Genomic DNA, 13,472 nt, shown 5'->3' on the forward strand with positions numbered 1-13,472 from the left:
TTTAGAGATGAAGTTTCTCTTATAAACAAAAAATAGTCTCACTTTTGCTCTAAGATTTAACTAGAGCTTCTCTAATGATATCTAATCACTAAACGGTATTTCCTTAGCACTCTGATTTTGATGCCTATCTTTAGTCTTCAAACATGCAAAGATGAAGACATATAAATACATATAATACATGTAAATATAATACAAATCTAGACAGAAACCTCATGCTCTAAACAGGAGCTTAAAAAATTAATTAAAACATCTAAGAGCTTACAAAGAGTAAATTTTTTTCTTATCTGAAAGGGAGCTTACAAGTAAACCTAATATCAAGATAGCAGTGGGGCACCTGGGTGGCTCAGTCATTTAAGTGCCTAACTGTTGATTTAGGCTCAGGGTTATGATCTTGGGGTCATGAGATCAAGCCCTGCCACTCGCTCTGTGCTCAGCAGGGAGTCTGCTTCCCCTCTCTTTCTGCCTTCTGGCTCCCCCTTCACTTGTTCTTTCTCTCTCTCTAAAATAAGGTCTTAAAAAAAAAAAAAAAAGAAAAGACGACAGCAGTTGCCACAAAGATAACTAATTAGGTTGCCACCAAATGGCCACATACCTTCATAATCATGATCTTAATATGCCTATTCATATACAACATGCACTTTTCTCTGCCTATTTACTGACTAAGCTATGAAAGGAAGAAAGGGAGTAAGGGAAAAGGGAACGAAGGAGGAAGAGGAAGGGAAGAAAGAAAAAAAGAACTTAAGTTTCATGAAGGCAAGGGACTTTGTTTTGTTTGGTGCTGGCTCCCCAGAACCAAGAAAGTACCTGGCACATATAGACACTCAATAAACATTTACTAAATATATCCAATTTTTATCTCAGAATTCATATTATCCCCAAAGGTGAAGATAAAAGATAAAATAAGGGCTTCTGGCTTTTTTCCTACAATACAGAATCTATAAAAGTAGTACCTCAAAATGTCTCTGGGAAGAAGAGTATATATTTTGAATTAGATCAATAAATATTTGTCTACCTTTTGTGGCATAAGTTTTACAAAATTTAATAATAATAATTAAATTCTGTGATTGTGTAGGCTTAAGATAGAAAATTACAAGTAGATAGATAATCATTAATATAAAAGATACAAAAAAGAACTGTTTGCCTTGCAAAAGAAAAACAATGTGAAAACTGCTTTGGCCAAAAAGTTTTTTTTAAATCACTGATGGAATATATCATATCTGACATGTAAACAATTTCAACAACACAAAAGGAAAAAAAAAAACAGGTAACATACCTTGTTTAATTTTGCCCCCAAACTGGTCTTCCAAGAGCCCATGGACCACTAATTTATAGATCATGGCTTGAGCTCGCTCCAAATCAGCTAATCCCAATGCTCTCTTGATGGGCGACCGCATGACTGCTCGCTTCACCATGTGTCGCATCAAGAACTGCAAGGCTGCGCGCATCTCCACATCTTCATGAACAACTGGAGAGCTTGCACAGTCTGAGTTATGACCATTTTCAGCCAGAACTTTTGGTATCAGCAACAGCTCAGCATATTTACTACAGCCAAGAAGAGCACTAAGTGATTTCATAGCACCGAGGTAGAGATAGGACAGCTGGACTGCTCGGATTTCCGACTGGGCTATGTCATGGTTTTTGGATATGTGTTCGTGATTTTTCCTTTTTCCTTCTGTTATCTGATGTTGGGGTTCCACATTTGGCAGTGTTGGATCTAAAGAAAATGAAGCTATTTCGTTGTCTGATTTGGAGGCTGTGGTACCCTGACTTTTGACATCATCAGATGTTAAGCCGGCTCGCATATCTAAAGCAGATTCACTCTCGGTTTTCTGCTCAACATCCCCTTTCTCCTCAGACTCATGTCGGTGTTTCTTTTCATGTCGCTTGGTGCTCTGTTTGCCCGTGTCTTCATGAATACCAGTCAGATACGTGAGGTCCAGCAACACAGAAGCCGTCAGGCCTCGGAATCGCGCCACATCAAAAGGCAGTGGTTCACAGGGTTCCAGATTATATAATGGAGTATCACTAGGCGACCAAAAAGTTGGGAAGCTTTAATAAAGATCAGAATGACACAGGAAGAAGCAAGTGAGGGATAGACAGGAGGAAGGTACAGAAAATAATGTAAACAAAATAAGATGCATCATGTACACAGTACAAAGAATAATTTACACAAACTAGAGAAGTCATTACAGAGAAAAAAATGAGTCTTTCATGAAAAAATAGGGAGATGTGATGATAAATGCAAAAGCAATGGGATGTGCATGTATTTTCAAATCAGAATATTCACTATACTATCATGTAGAAATTAGCAAAATTTCTAAAAAGAGTCAAACAGTAAATATTTTAGACCTTGCAGGCCACACAGTCTTCAAGGCAACTTTTCAACCCTGCCATCATAGTGTGAAAGCAGCCACTGAATACCTAAATGAATGGGTGTGGCTGTGTAACATTATTTACAAAAACAAGAGGTGGGCCAGATATAATTTGCCTATTCCTGATATAAGCTATTTGAAAAGTCTGTATAACAGATTTCGCTTATTATGTGGGTAATGCCTATAATCTATTCAAGAGGTTCCAAGAATTTGTTTTCATTTTTAAAATTACCTTGTAGTCTTCAATTAATGCTTCTAATTTGTAGCTTAAGAAAAAACATGATCACATATTTCCTGATACTTGCCAAGAATTTACTGATGTTTAAAAAAATGTTACAAATACACAAAATGTAAGAGCTTGGGCAAATACCTAATGTCTGGTGGCACGAATTTGTCATATTAACCTAAATCTTGGTTTTAGCTTAACCATCTTAATCTTATTTTCCCTTTTCCTCATTTCCTTATTTGCTTTATTTTGCTTTATTGTATTTGCACTTTCTTAAGACATAATAAATCCTTTCTGAAACAAGGCGAAGAATAAAAGAAAAGGTAGATACTCTTGTAACACTGTAAAGTTTTCACTTTACAAGTAAAGTTTTCACTTTGAAAGTAGACTTTCAAATCTACTTACCTTGGTAGAGTGGGTGAACGTAAGTATAGGGTGAAACTGTGTATAAACCTTATATATGTGTTAGTTTTCAGCTGAGAGAATCTACAGCTATTGTTAAGATTCTAAAACAGTACTGCCTGCAACTAATACTTGAGAACCACTGTTTTAGATATTGTCCCATGTCATATTAAAACTACAGAATAATCACTTTAGTTAGTATAATGAATAGTTACATATTATTATTAATAAATCATTATTTTCAAATGATGCAACTATGTAGAATTCATTAGATAAGTGAGTCCCCTTACCAATGAAGAAACTTGAATACTTCTTTCGAAACATGAAGTTTCTATTTCACACAAACCTATGTGATCGCAAACACATCTAAATGCTTTTAAGTATACAGTGTGTCAAATAAATGTAATTTCCCTATCTACCCAAAATATTGTACGCTGAGGGGACAGGAATATGTGCTTTAAAACAAACAAAAAAAAAAGCAAGAGTACTTAATATCACAGTTAATCCAAAACTTAATTTTAGTCCCTCAAATGTTCCTACCTACATTCAAAGCCCACCTACACAAAATATAATTGACATATCTGCTGGCTGGCTTTTTTCTATCCCAGTGTGTAATGGAAATGATCAAAAAGCAAGCAGCCAAATGAAAAATAGAAAGACAGATCCCAGTTAAACCTAAATTGGTGAGCTTATCATTTCTTTACAAAATAAAACAAAACCCATATATCTTATAAACCACTAATACTCCAGGTAACATGGGTTTGAGATATATTCTTTTATGAAATCACAGATACCCAGCTGTATGAAAAAAAAATTTTGAAAAATTGGCAGCTCACCTAAAATACATAGTTACTCACTGTCCATAGGCAATGGCCCATTTCACCATTAAATACTTGTTTGCTAAAAGTGTAACTCAACAGATCATACCTGATGGTAATTTCTGCTTCATCCCATTGGACCTTGGCAGACGTGCTGCCCTCTTTGACCACTCCCAGCAGCGTGGCATGGCGCCCAGTTTGCTTGTGAACACACCGACCTCCAACTCTAAGACCAGCATCAACTCCTCCTATCACTGCCAGCACAGGCCACACCTCTATGCAAAGGGTCCTCAGCTGCGGCTCTGAGAGGTCAGCAAGGCCATGTCTATTATGTTTACCTTTCTCTTCCTCTTTGCTCTCCTTCTCCTCTCTCATTTCATTTTCCTCTCGGCTTTGCACCGAGCGGCTTTTCTTTAGCTTCTGACCTGACTCTTTAATACATATCTTAATTTTATGCAGCCTTTCCATCATTTTTTTGTTAATGCAGTAAGTCCAACGGTCTGTTCGGTGAAGGATACGGATAAGCTGAATAGTGGCCTCCGCCAGCACTGCTGCTACTGGACTACAAATAGGGTCTCCTGGAAGTAAGTCTCGTGGTGTGCCACGCATTTGCATATCACAAATTTTCACCTAGAAGGAAAAATACCAGCAAATGTTTGATATTAATAGGTCTCCTAAACTATAAGTCACTATAAATTGTAGCACATGTAATCCCATTTGAACTTGCGTTTGGTCTCCTAATACATGTATATTATACCACTGGCTGCTGACATGGAGTGAGCAAATATTAAAAATTTATTAAGTTAGTAGTAATATGGTCCTCTGAAATGAGATGCTCTGTCATTTAAACTTCCTCCTACAGCCTGTATCAGAGCTACTGTGGCCACCCAGAAGATGGGTTTAGACCAAGCTCTGTGAGACTGATTCCATTTACTTCCAAAAAAAAAAAAAAAGCCTTGAGAATCTATATCACTCTCATCCTTAAGACAAGTCCTAAGCCCATCTTATACTGCTCAATGGGCATGAAGATAAAAGAATAAGTCTAGATAACTGGGATATTTCCAATCTACACATTTCAAATAAGACCCTGAGGCTGAAAGAAGAGCAAGACTTCGGTTCAAATCTTAACTCTGCATAATCTTGGGAAATTATTTAATCTCACTAAACCTCAGCTCTGAAAAAAAAAAAAATCGCACTGTCTTTTATGATTATTTTAAAGATTAAATGAGACTATGTACATAAAGTGTCTATTACTACAGTGCCAGGTGCACAGTAAAGTGTTCAAAAAGATGTTAATTACCATTAATATTGTTTTTACCAGAGACTGTGAAACTTATCAGAAAAGGCTTCTGGGCAGAATAAATTGATTGATACATAGTCCAAGGCTGAATTAACTCCTTCAAGGTTCAGAGATGTTGGGGAGCAACAGGCCATCACTTTGAGTAGAACATAGCAGAGCCTAGTTTGGGCTGCAAGAATGTCACTGGGGAAAAGGGACGACTGCAGGTACTGGGTTGTCTATTCACTTCATCTCCAGTTTTGTTTATTACTTGCTCAAGAGGCAGTTTCCCTTTCTCATGAATGGCTAGCTTAAAATTATACCATCTTGGCAACTGTTTTTTTCTTGGCAATTTTTTTTTAAAGATTTTGTCTATTTATTAGACAGACAGAGATCGCAAGTAGGCAGAGAGGCAGGCAGAGAGAGAGGGAGCGGGAAACAGGTTCCCTGCTGAGCAGAGAGCCAGATGCAGGGCTCTATCCTAGGACACTGAGATGATGACCTGAGCAGAAGGCAGAGGCTTTAACCCACTGAGCCACCCAGGCGCCCCTTTCTTGTCAATTTTTAAAACATATTTAAAACCATACAATAAGGGGCACCTGGGTGGCTCAGTGGGTTAAGCCTCTGCCTTCGGCTCAGGTCATGATCCCAGAGTCCTGGGATCGAGGCCCGTATTGGGCTCTCTGCTCAGCGGGGAGACTGCTTCCCCCCACCCCCGCTCTGTCTGCCTCTCTGCCTACTTGTGATCTCTGTCTGTCACATAAATAAATAAAATCTTAAAAAAAAAAACCATACAATAAAAGGTGACTTTCATGGTTAGGACTGATCGAGTCCAGCACTTTCATTATAGAAATATGACAGTGTGAAAACTTTCTACTACAAAATAACTAGAAATTCTGGAGACGAGAGCTAGGCTATACCACATCCTCGAATGAAAGGACAGTAGAAAACAAATCCACCCATCAACACATTTCTCTGCCTGGGTGTTAGAAGAGGAGAACAAAAAGTTTTTAGTGAGAGGGTACCTCTTTAATACTGTCCTCCTGAAGGTTTAGGGTTCAAATTTACACCATCTATAAGGTATAAGGACCCCCTCAGCTGAATGAACCTCAGGTTCCCCATCACAACTAGAACTTCTATTATTCAGGTAATGGTATCTGATTACATTCAAGATGATTTCTAGATCTCCTATACGCACAACTGCCAGTGAACCATATTATGCCTAAACTGTTTCCTATAATTCCTATAACTGAAAGGAATTATTACATTCAAATTGCCAGATATCAAATAGTGCCTTAATGAAAAATAAAGGTACTTTCTAAAAGTAATCTATCTTTCCAGGAGAGCAAATTACCTAAGCAGGTAATTTGTAAAAATAGCAGGTAGTAGAAACAGCTTATTCTATTTATAAACTCTATCAGATCCTAACAAATACTAATAAAAAAAGACAAATATTCTTTACACGTAAGTATAAAGGTATGAGATTTCATTACCTTTTCCCCTGGGTTGCTACTATAGAACATTACACATGGGTACAACTCTGCTGCATCCACGTCTTCAAAAGCTAATTTGGGTTCCTACAGAGTGGCAGAAGTGATGAAAAGAAATAAGAATTTTTTTTTTTTAATGTACAACATCCAATCACATTAAGATTCAAAGCTTTGAGACACAACACAATTTACAAGAACAAATCTCAATTAACACTGCTAACCAAGAAAATCCCACATATAACAAATGATCCTGATTTGTTCATCTGCTTCAAAAATCTTAACTGGGATTTTACCACCTTTCTGTTGTTTGGTGAAAGAACCAAAAGGTAATAGAGTAAAAGCAGAGAAGAGTGGGTAATTTATAACCTGGGTAACCAGCACTTAAATAATTGAGTTGAGTATAAATAAAAATAAGAAAACATATAAAGCTTGTGAATGAGTTTCAGTACCTCTCCATTTTTCCCAAAGGAAATGGTCCTGGCTTCCATGTCCAGCACACAGGTAATGAAATCTCCTTGAGTAAAGCTGGATAATGTCAGAGTCTGTTCTCCATTGTGATAAAGGTTACCACTGTAGGCCCGGTAGAGCCACATATCCGAGGTAGTACGGTGGTTAAAGTCATGTACTGGCCAGCGAGAAACTCCAACACATGTGCCTTCATTACCTCTGTTTTCCTTCACAATGTAAAACTAAAATAAAATGAAAGTGGTAATGATCACTAATATCCAAAAAACCTGTTTATATACTATTAACTGCATACACCAATATTAGGGAATATGCTCATAAACAACACTGATGCATTTAGGGGAATATGGTAAATTTATTTCCAGCCCAAGTGAAAATAACATACAAATCAAAGTTTCATCATTTTATAATAATTTAGACAGAAATTAAATTTTTACCTGTAGAACATTTAGAGTAAACTTTGAGTACTTAACTAAATAATTTTAGCTTATATTTCAATTATGAAGCTGAAGAGGTATGTCCAGTCCAGAAAATCATGAATGGAAAGCTTCAGTTCTTTACATTCAAATTTTCTAACTACTCTTTTATGCGTATTTCCGTACAGAGAAGAGTTAATATAGCAGGCCTGAAAGTGCCCCCTCCTTTTTTGGGGGGGGACAGGGAGAGTAGGGTGGGGAGGGGCAGAGGGAAAGGTAGAGAAAGTTAGAGGAAGAATCTTAAGCAGGCTCCACACCCAGTATGGAACCCAACAAGGGGCTTGATCTCACAACCCTATGATCATGACCTGAGCCAAAATCAAGAGTCAGATGCTTAACCAACTGAGCCACCCAGGTGCCCCGAGGCTCCTATCTTTAAAAAGCCCTGCTTAAAAAAAATTAATTAATTAATTTAAAAAAAATAAAAATAAAAAGCCCTGCTTATAACACTGGCCCTTGGCTAGTCTCTGGAAATTCAACTGCTAAACAGTTTGCTACACTGGTACAAAACTTTCCTTAAGTGATAAGGGTAGCTCACCGGGCATACAGTGTTTGAACAATATGGTTTATGCTGAATCCTTGCTTTTCTCCTGGGAGTCTGAAATTTTGGTACATCCAAGGCAGAGCACACATTCATGACGAGCCCCCAGTAAAAATCTTGGGTGTGAAGTCTCTAATGGGCTCCCCTAACACATTGCACACATGCTGCTGTGCTTTGTTGCTGGGAAAGAGCATATTCCATGTGAGCCCTCATGGGAGGGAGAGAACATTAAAAGCATGCACATGGATTCCTCCAGATTCCACTTTTATCTTTTCCTTTTATTCAGCTTGGAGTCCTTAGTGGATGGTTACAATAAATCTTAGTCGTAAGTACAACTATATGCTGAGTCCTAGGAGTTCTTTTATCAAATCTTTGAATATAGGGGTGATTTTGGGGACTCTTGACACAGTGATGGCAACAAGAAGAGTCATTAGAACTTACTCATTAAAATATAGTTACAGCATTATTTGGAGAAAAGAGGGAGAGAAGTAGGAAAAAACAAAACTCTGGGGTCTGGTGGCTATGGAGTTACATGTGTTATGAAACAGCTGGTGAATTACTATCTGTTCGGAGAGATAAAATTACCTATGGACTCAAAAATAAGAAATCCAACCATAAAAGAGTTAGCTCACTGGCTCCCATGACTGCTTTTGGCCTTGTTAAAGTGAGAGAAAAAAAAGCAGTCAGGGTAAAATTTATGTTCTCTCTTATGGGAAGGAAAATAATGGGCCCCTGCAAATGGGCTTTGGATAGGCCAAAGAATAAAAATTAATTTGTAACTGCTTCTCCTCTGAGTGGGAGGGCAAAGAGTTCAAATTTCCCTGAAGGTGAACTGAGGGGAGACCTAAAATATTATAAGTGTGTGTTGGTCTTTCCTCCAAGTAAGAGGAAAAAAGTTAAATCAGTTCCCAGAGCTGGAACGAAGCTGAAGAGAAGAGAAGAAGAAGAAGAGGAGGAGGAGGAGGAAGAAGAATGGGGAAGGGGAAGGGAGGGGAAGGAAGGGAAGAGGAAAGGAGGGGAGAGGAGAAGAAAGGGAAGGGAAAGGGGAAAAGGGAAAGAGAAAGGAAAGAAAAGGAAACAGAGAAGAAAGAAAACAAAAACACCTCTCCATTTCTTTAGACTAGATACTTCCACTGCTGTAGCAGTGCCCTTGACCCAACCAATTACCCTAAATTTACTGCTAAGACTTTGAGAAAATTTGACACTGATGGGGAAAAGTTTTACATTTTGAATTTTAAATTAAAAACAAAACAACTTTATTTTGTGGTACTGCATCTAGATGTATGATAAAATTTGAGATAAAATGTTATAGGCTTATAATATGCTTTATGATATTAAAATATCATAAATGCTAAGAGATCATCATCCTGATCTGTGAAAGCTAGGAAGGAAAAATTGTTAGGAAGACACAACTTCCTTGTTTTTTGCCACCAAATTTAAACTCTTTTGAGTATCAGAAACAAAATAAGTTTCCATAACTGATGATTTTTTGATATGATTTTTGCTTACCGGAGCCTCTGAAAAAAGGAAAACAACTTATGAAGAGTGATTAGATAATCTCCAGAGATTCACAGATGTATTTTCAGAGTTTTAAAAAGCAGTTTCACTTGCCATTGAGTTCATCAGTAAAATCTGATGTCTGACTCTCAGAGGCTAATGATTTTCTAACCTAAAGTGCGTATTTCTGACTGGCTAAATTTGGACTTGAAGACTGACAAGGCCAAGAAGAGCCTTTTTAGAAAAGCCTTGCTTGTCACATGGACTTGAAACACAGCAGTTTGGTCCGAAATTTTCTAGGCTTCAATGCTGCCCAAAAAACTTGTTAGCTTTTTAGAATTCCAAATTTACAGATTTTAATTGCCCGGACCTGACTCTAAGCTGAAATGCAATACTCTCTGCCATGGGCTATTTCAATGAGCTGTGCTCAATTCAAAAGGATGAACTGGCCCAAAGAACAAAACTCAAATTCTGGGACTGTTGCAGATTTAGGACTCCTCTGTGGGACCACAAGCTCTGAAAACATCATAGATTCTGGCTGGACTGGACTGTCTGGGTCTCTTGCGGATGCCCCTAGGAAAGGGCTTGTTCTTTGATGGAACCATCGAAATTTGAGCTAACTGGCTATGATTGCTATACTAATTCCTTTTTGGCACAGTTCATCCCCTTGGCTCTTGGCCATAATCTCTTTACAGTAAAATTGTACAATAATATCTTTTAGTATAAACGCCTCCCTTCCCTCTGGGAATCTAAAATTTTAGTGTATATCAGGCAGAGGGTATGTGACCAGGACCCATCTCTTATGGGCTTTCCTAAGCAGAAACATCACACAGACTACTGTATTTTCATGGCTGGGTATGATCTCTGTGACCCCCTCATAAAAGGGATTATCATAATTTCTTCTGTCCAGTTAGAAAATTTTTGATATAACTTGAGAAGAATTTACAGGAGAGTTATGAAAATAATTGAGGTCTTGTATACGTTCATTCAGTTCCATTTATGTTAACATCTTACATAATGATAAAACATTTACATACTCTGTATTTTTTTTTTTTTTAACGTAGGCTCCACGCCCAACAGGGGGCTTGAACTCATGACCCTGAGAGCAAGAGTCACATGCTCTACTGACTGAGAGAACCAAGTGCCCCTACATATGATTTTTTTTAGTCTTTGATACATTATTTTATAAGAACCTGGGGAGAAAAGGACCAAAAGACAAAATGCTTAAAACTACTTAGAATTCTATATACCTTCCACTGATAGCACCCAGAAGTTACTCCAGTTGATGCCAATCCATACCCTTTTCCTCCACTGCCGTGAGTTAGAATCTGTCCATTCTCCACTAGGCAACACTGAGCTTTCTCTGGGTCAAATGATACTTCTTGTATAGGAAGATTCTCATCTTCTTCCTCCAACTCTCCCTGCTTCTACCAAAAAGGAACCTTGGTCAGTACTTTGGGATAATCCAGATCTCAGTTAATACACATTCAAAGACTCCTTAGTTTGAGTCCACGAATATTTATTAAAGTCCAGGTACTGTGCAGGAAGTGGGAACATAATAATAAATACAGCATGGTCTCTGCATAAAGCTTACAGTCCAATTAGGGGCCAGAGAAACAAGTAATACCACTTTTGTGAGAGAATAACAGAAATTATATGACCAGTATAGCAGAAATATAAAGGTGTAAGTGTCTAAACATGCACAGGAAGGATAAGGAAAGTATTCAAAAGAGGATGACTTCTGAGCTGAGTCGTAAATAATAAGGCATTCAGCAGTTGATCAAAGAAAAGAAAGGCATTTAGGGCAGTATGTAGAGCATTGTGCCAAGGCATGGAGGTACAACAGAGTTCAGTGATTTATAGTAATTGCAAGCAGTGTGGAATGTATGGAGGATGAGACTGGCAGAAAAGGAGGATAGAAAGAGAAAAAGGAACAAAATCATGGAAGGTCCTGAATGCCATTTAAAGTTTGAACATTACAGACAATAGGGAATGCTTACACAAATTTATACAGAGGACCTCTAATCAGATCAGTGTTTTATAAACATTGTTTTACCAGGGGTATACAGGATGAAGGCTGAGAGATTGACTGGATGATTACTGCAAGAGTTCAGGTAAAAAACAGTGAGGACTTCAATTTATTAATTCATTCATGAGCATTTATTAAGCATCTACTATGTACCAGACATTCTACCAGGTACTAAATGTTCAGCAGTATATTAGATATGTAACATCTCTGCTCTCACAGAACTTTTTTTTTTTAAGAATTTTATTTATTTATTTGACAGACAGAGATCAGAAGTAGGCAGAGAGGCAGGCAGAGAGAGGGGGAGAAGCAGGCTCCCTGCTAAGCAGAGAGCCCGATGCGGGGATCAATCCCAGGACCCTGGGATCATGACCTGAGCCGAAGGCAGAGGCTTAACCCACTGAGCCACCCAGGTGCCCCCCAGAACTTTTATATATATATGTATAAACATTTATATATAAATATATAAAGTATATATATTATATATTTATAAAAATATACATAATAATAAAAAAATATACATAATAATAAAAACATATATATGTAGATAGAACTATCCAGAAATTTTATTTTAGAAGGTAGAAACAGAAGATGCATTAACAAAAAAAAACCAGGTATGTGCTATGTCCAAATTAAAGCAAATGATGTAACAGAGTATGTGACAACTAACTCTAGATTGAGGATCAGGAAAGGACACTCTGAAGAAGTGATTAATTAAGTTAAAACCTGAATACTAAGAAGTTGATGTCTGAAAAACCTATCTGAAGGGAAGTCTTCTGGGTAGAAACTGGCATGAAAGAAGGAAGAAACTCAGTGTGTTCAAGAAACAGGAAGAAGGCAAGTTGTTCTAAGCATAGTGAGCAAAGGGGAGACCAAGTAGTTCTAGACTTTATCCCCAAAATGATGAGAAACCATTGGAGGGTTTTAAGCATGGGACCAACATGATGTGATTACAATTTAAAAGATCACTCTGGGCGCCTGGGTGGCTCAGTGGTTTAAGCCGCTGCCTTCGGCTCAGGTCATGATCTCAGGGTCCTGGGATCGAGTCCCACATCGGGCTCTCTGCTCGGCAGGAAGCCTGCTTCCCTCTCACTCTCTCTGCCTGCCTCTCTGCCTACTTATGATCTCTCTCTGTCAAATAAATAAATAAAATCTTTAAAAAAAAAAATAAAAGATCACTCTGAATCCCACTCAGAGAGTGGACTACAGGGAATTAACAATGAAAAAAGAAAGACCATTTAGGAGACTCTCGCATAGTCCACGCCAGAGATGATAGTGACTTGGAACAGGCTGATGGCAGAGGAACTGATGAGGTGGGCAAATTCAAGTTCTATTTTACAGAAGAAACAACAGGACTTGGAGACTGTATGAATGTAGAAAATGGGGGATGGAGAGTGGTGATAGAGAAGAATCAATGATGACTCCCAGGCTTTTTCACCAAGTCACTAACGAGGAAGATAGTAAAGCTGGGGAAGGAACAGGATGTGATAAATAAAAATGCTATTAAATAAGAGATGCCTATGACTGCCTCCGGCTCAGGTCATGAGCCTGGAGTCCCGGGATCAAGTCCCGCATCGGGCTCCCAGCTCCATGGGGAGTCTGCTTCTCCCTCTGACCTTCTCCTCCTTCATGCTCTCTTTTACTGTCTCTCTCTCTCAAATAAATAAATAAAATCTTTAAAAAAAAAAATTGGAGATGCCTACTAGACATGTGGTAAGGCAAGTAGAAGGTAAATATGTAAATCTAGAATCCCAGGAAAATGTTAGAAATGGAATTAAAAATTTGGGAAGCAACAGTATATGGGTCTGGGTAAGGTTTTGTTGGGTAAAGGAGAGAAAATGGGGATGACGGTTGAAAAAAGAAGGGGTCTTCGAACCAAG

At 38.1% G+C, this 13,472-nt stretch overlaps 1 protein-coding gene across 11 annotated transcripts in view; it reads right to left on the reverse strand.

The window, feature by feature from the left end:
* The window catches only part of HERC1 (HECT and RLD domain containing E3 ubiquitin protein ligase family member 1), a 184,473-nt gene that overhangs the window by 56,938 nt on the left and 114,063 nt on the right, over positions 1 to 13,472 (reverse strand). For 9 of the 11 annotated variants that reach the window (XM_046007752.1, XM_046007762.1, XM_046007761.1 and 6 more), the window contains 5 exons: positions 10,817 to 10,993; positions 7,037 to 7,276; positions 6,591 to 6,674; positions 3,928 to 4,448; positions 1,274 to 2,049 (listed from right to left, as the gene is read on the reverse strand). In XM_046007752.1, the coding sequence (XP_045863708.1) occupies positions 1,274 to 2,049; positions 3,928 to 4,448; positions 6,591 to 6,674; positions 7,037 to 7,276; positions 10,817 to 10,993 (1,798 nt within the window). The remainder of the gene's footprint in view (positions 1 to 1,273; positions 2,050 to 3,927; positions 4,449 to 6,590; positions 6,675 to 7,036; positions 7,277 to 10,816; positions 10,994 to 13,472) is intronic. The other 2 variants (XM_046007756.1, XM_046007759.1) reach the window with 2 other exon arrangements.

Source organism: Meles meles, chromosome 6, assembly GCF_922984935.1.
Source record: "Meles meles chromosome 6, mMelMel3.1 paternal haplotype, whole genome shotgun sequence".
Classification (NCBI taxonomy): domain Eukaryota; kingdom Metazoa; phylum Chordata; class Mammalia; order Carnivora; family Mustelidae; genus Meles; species Meles meles.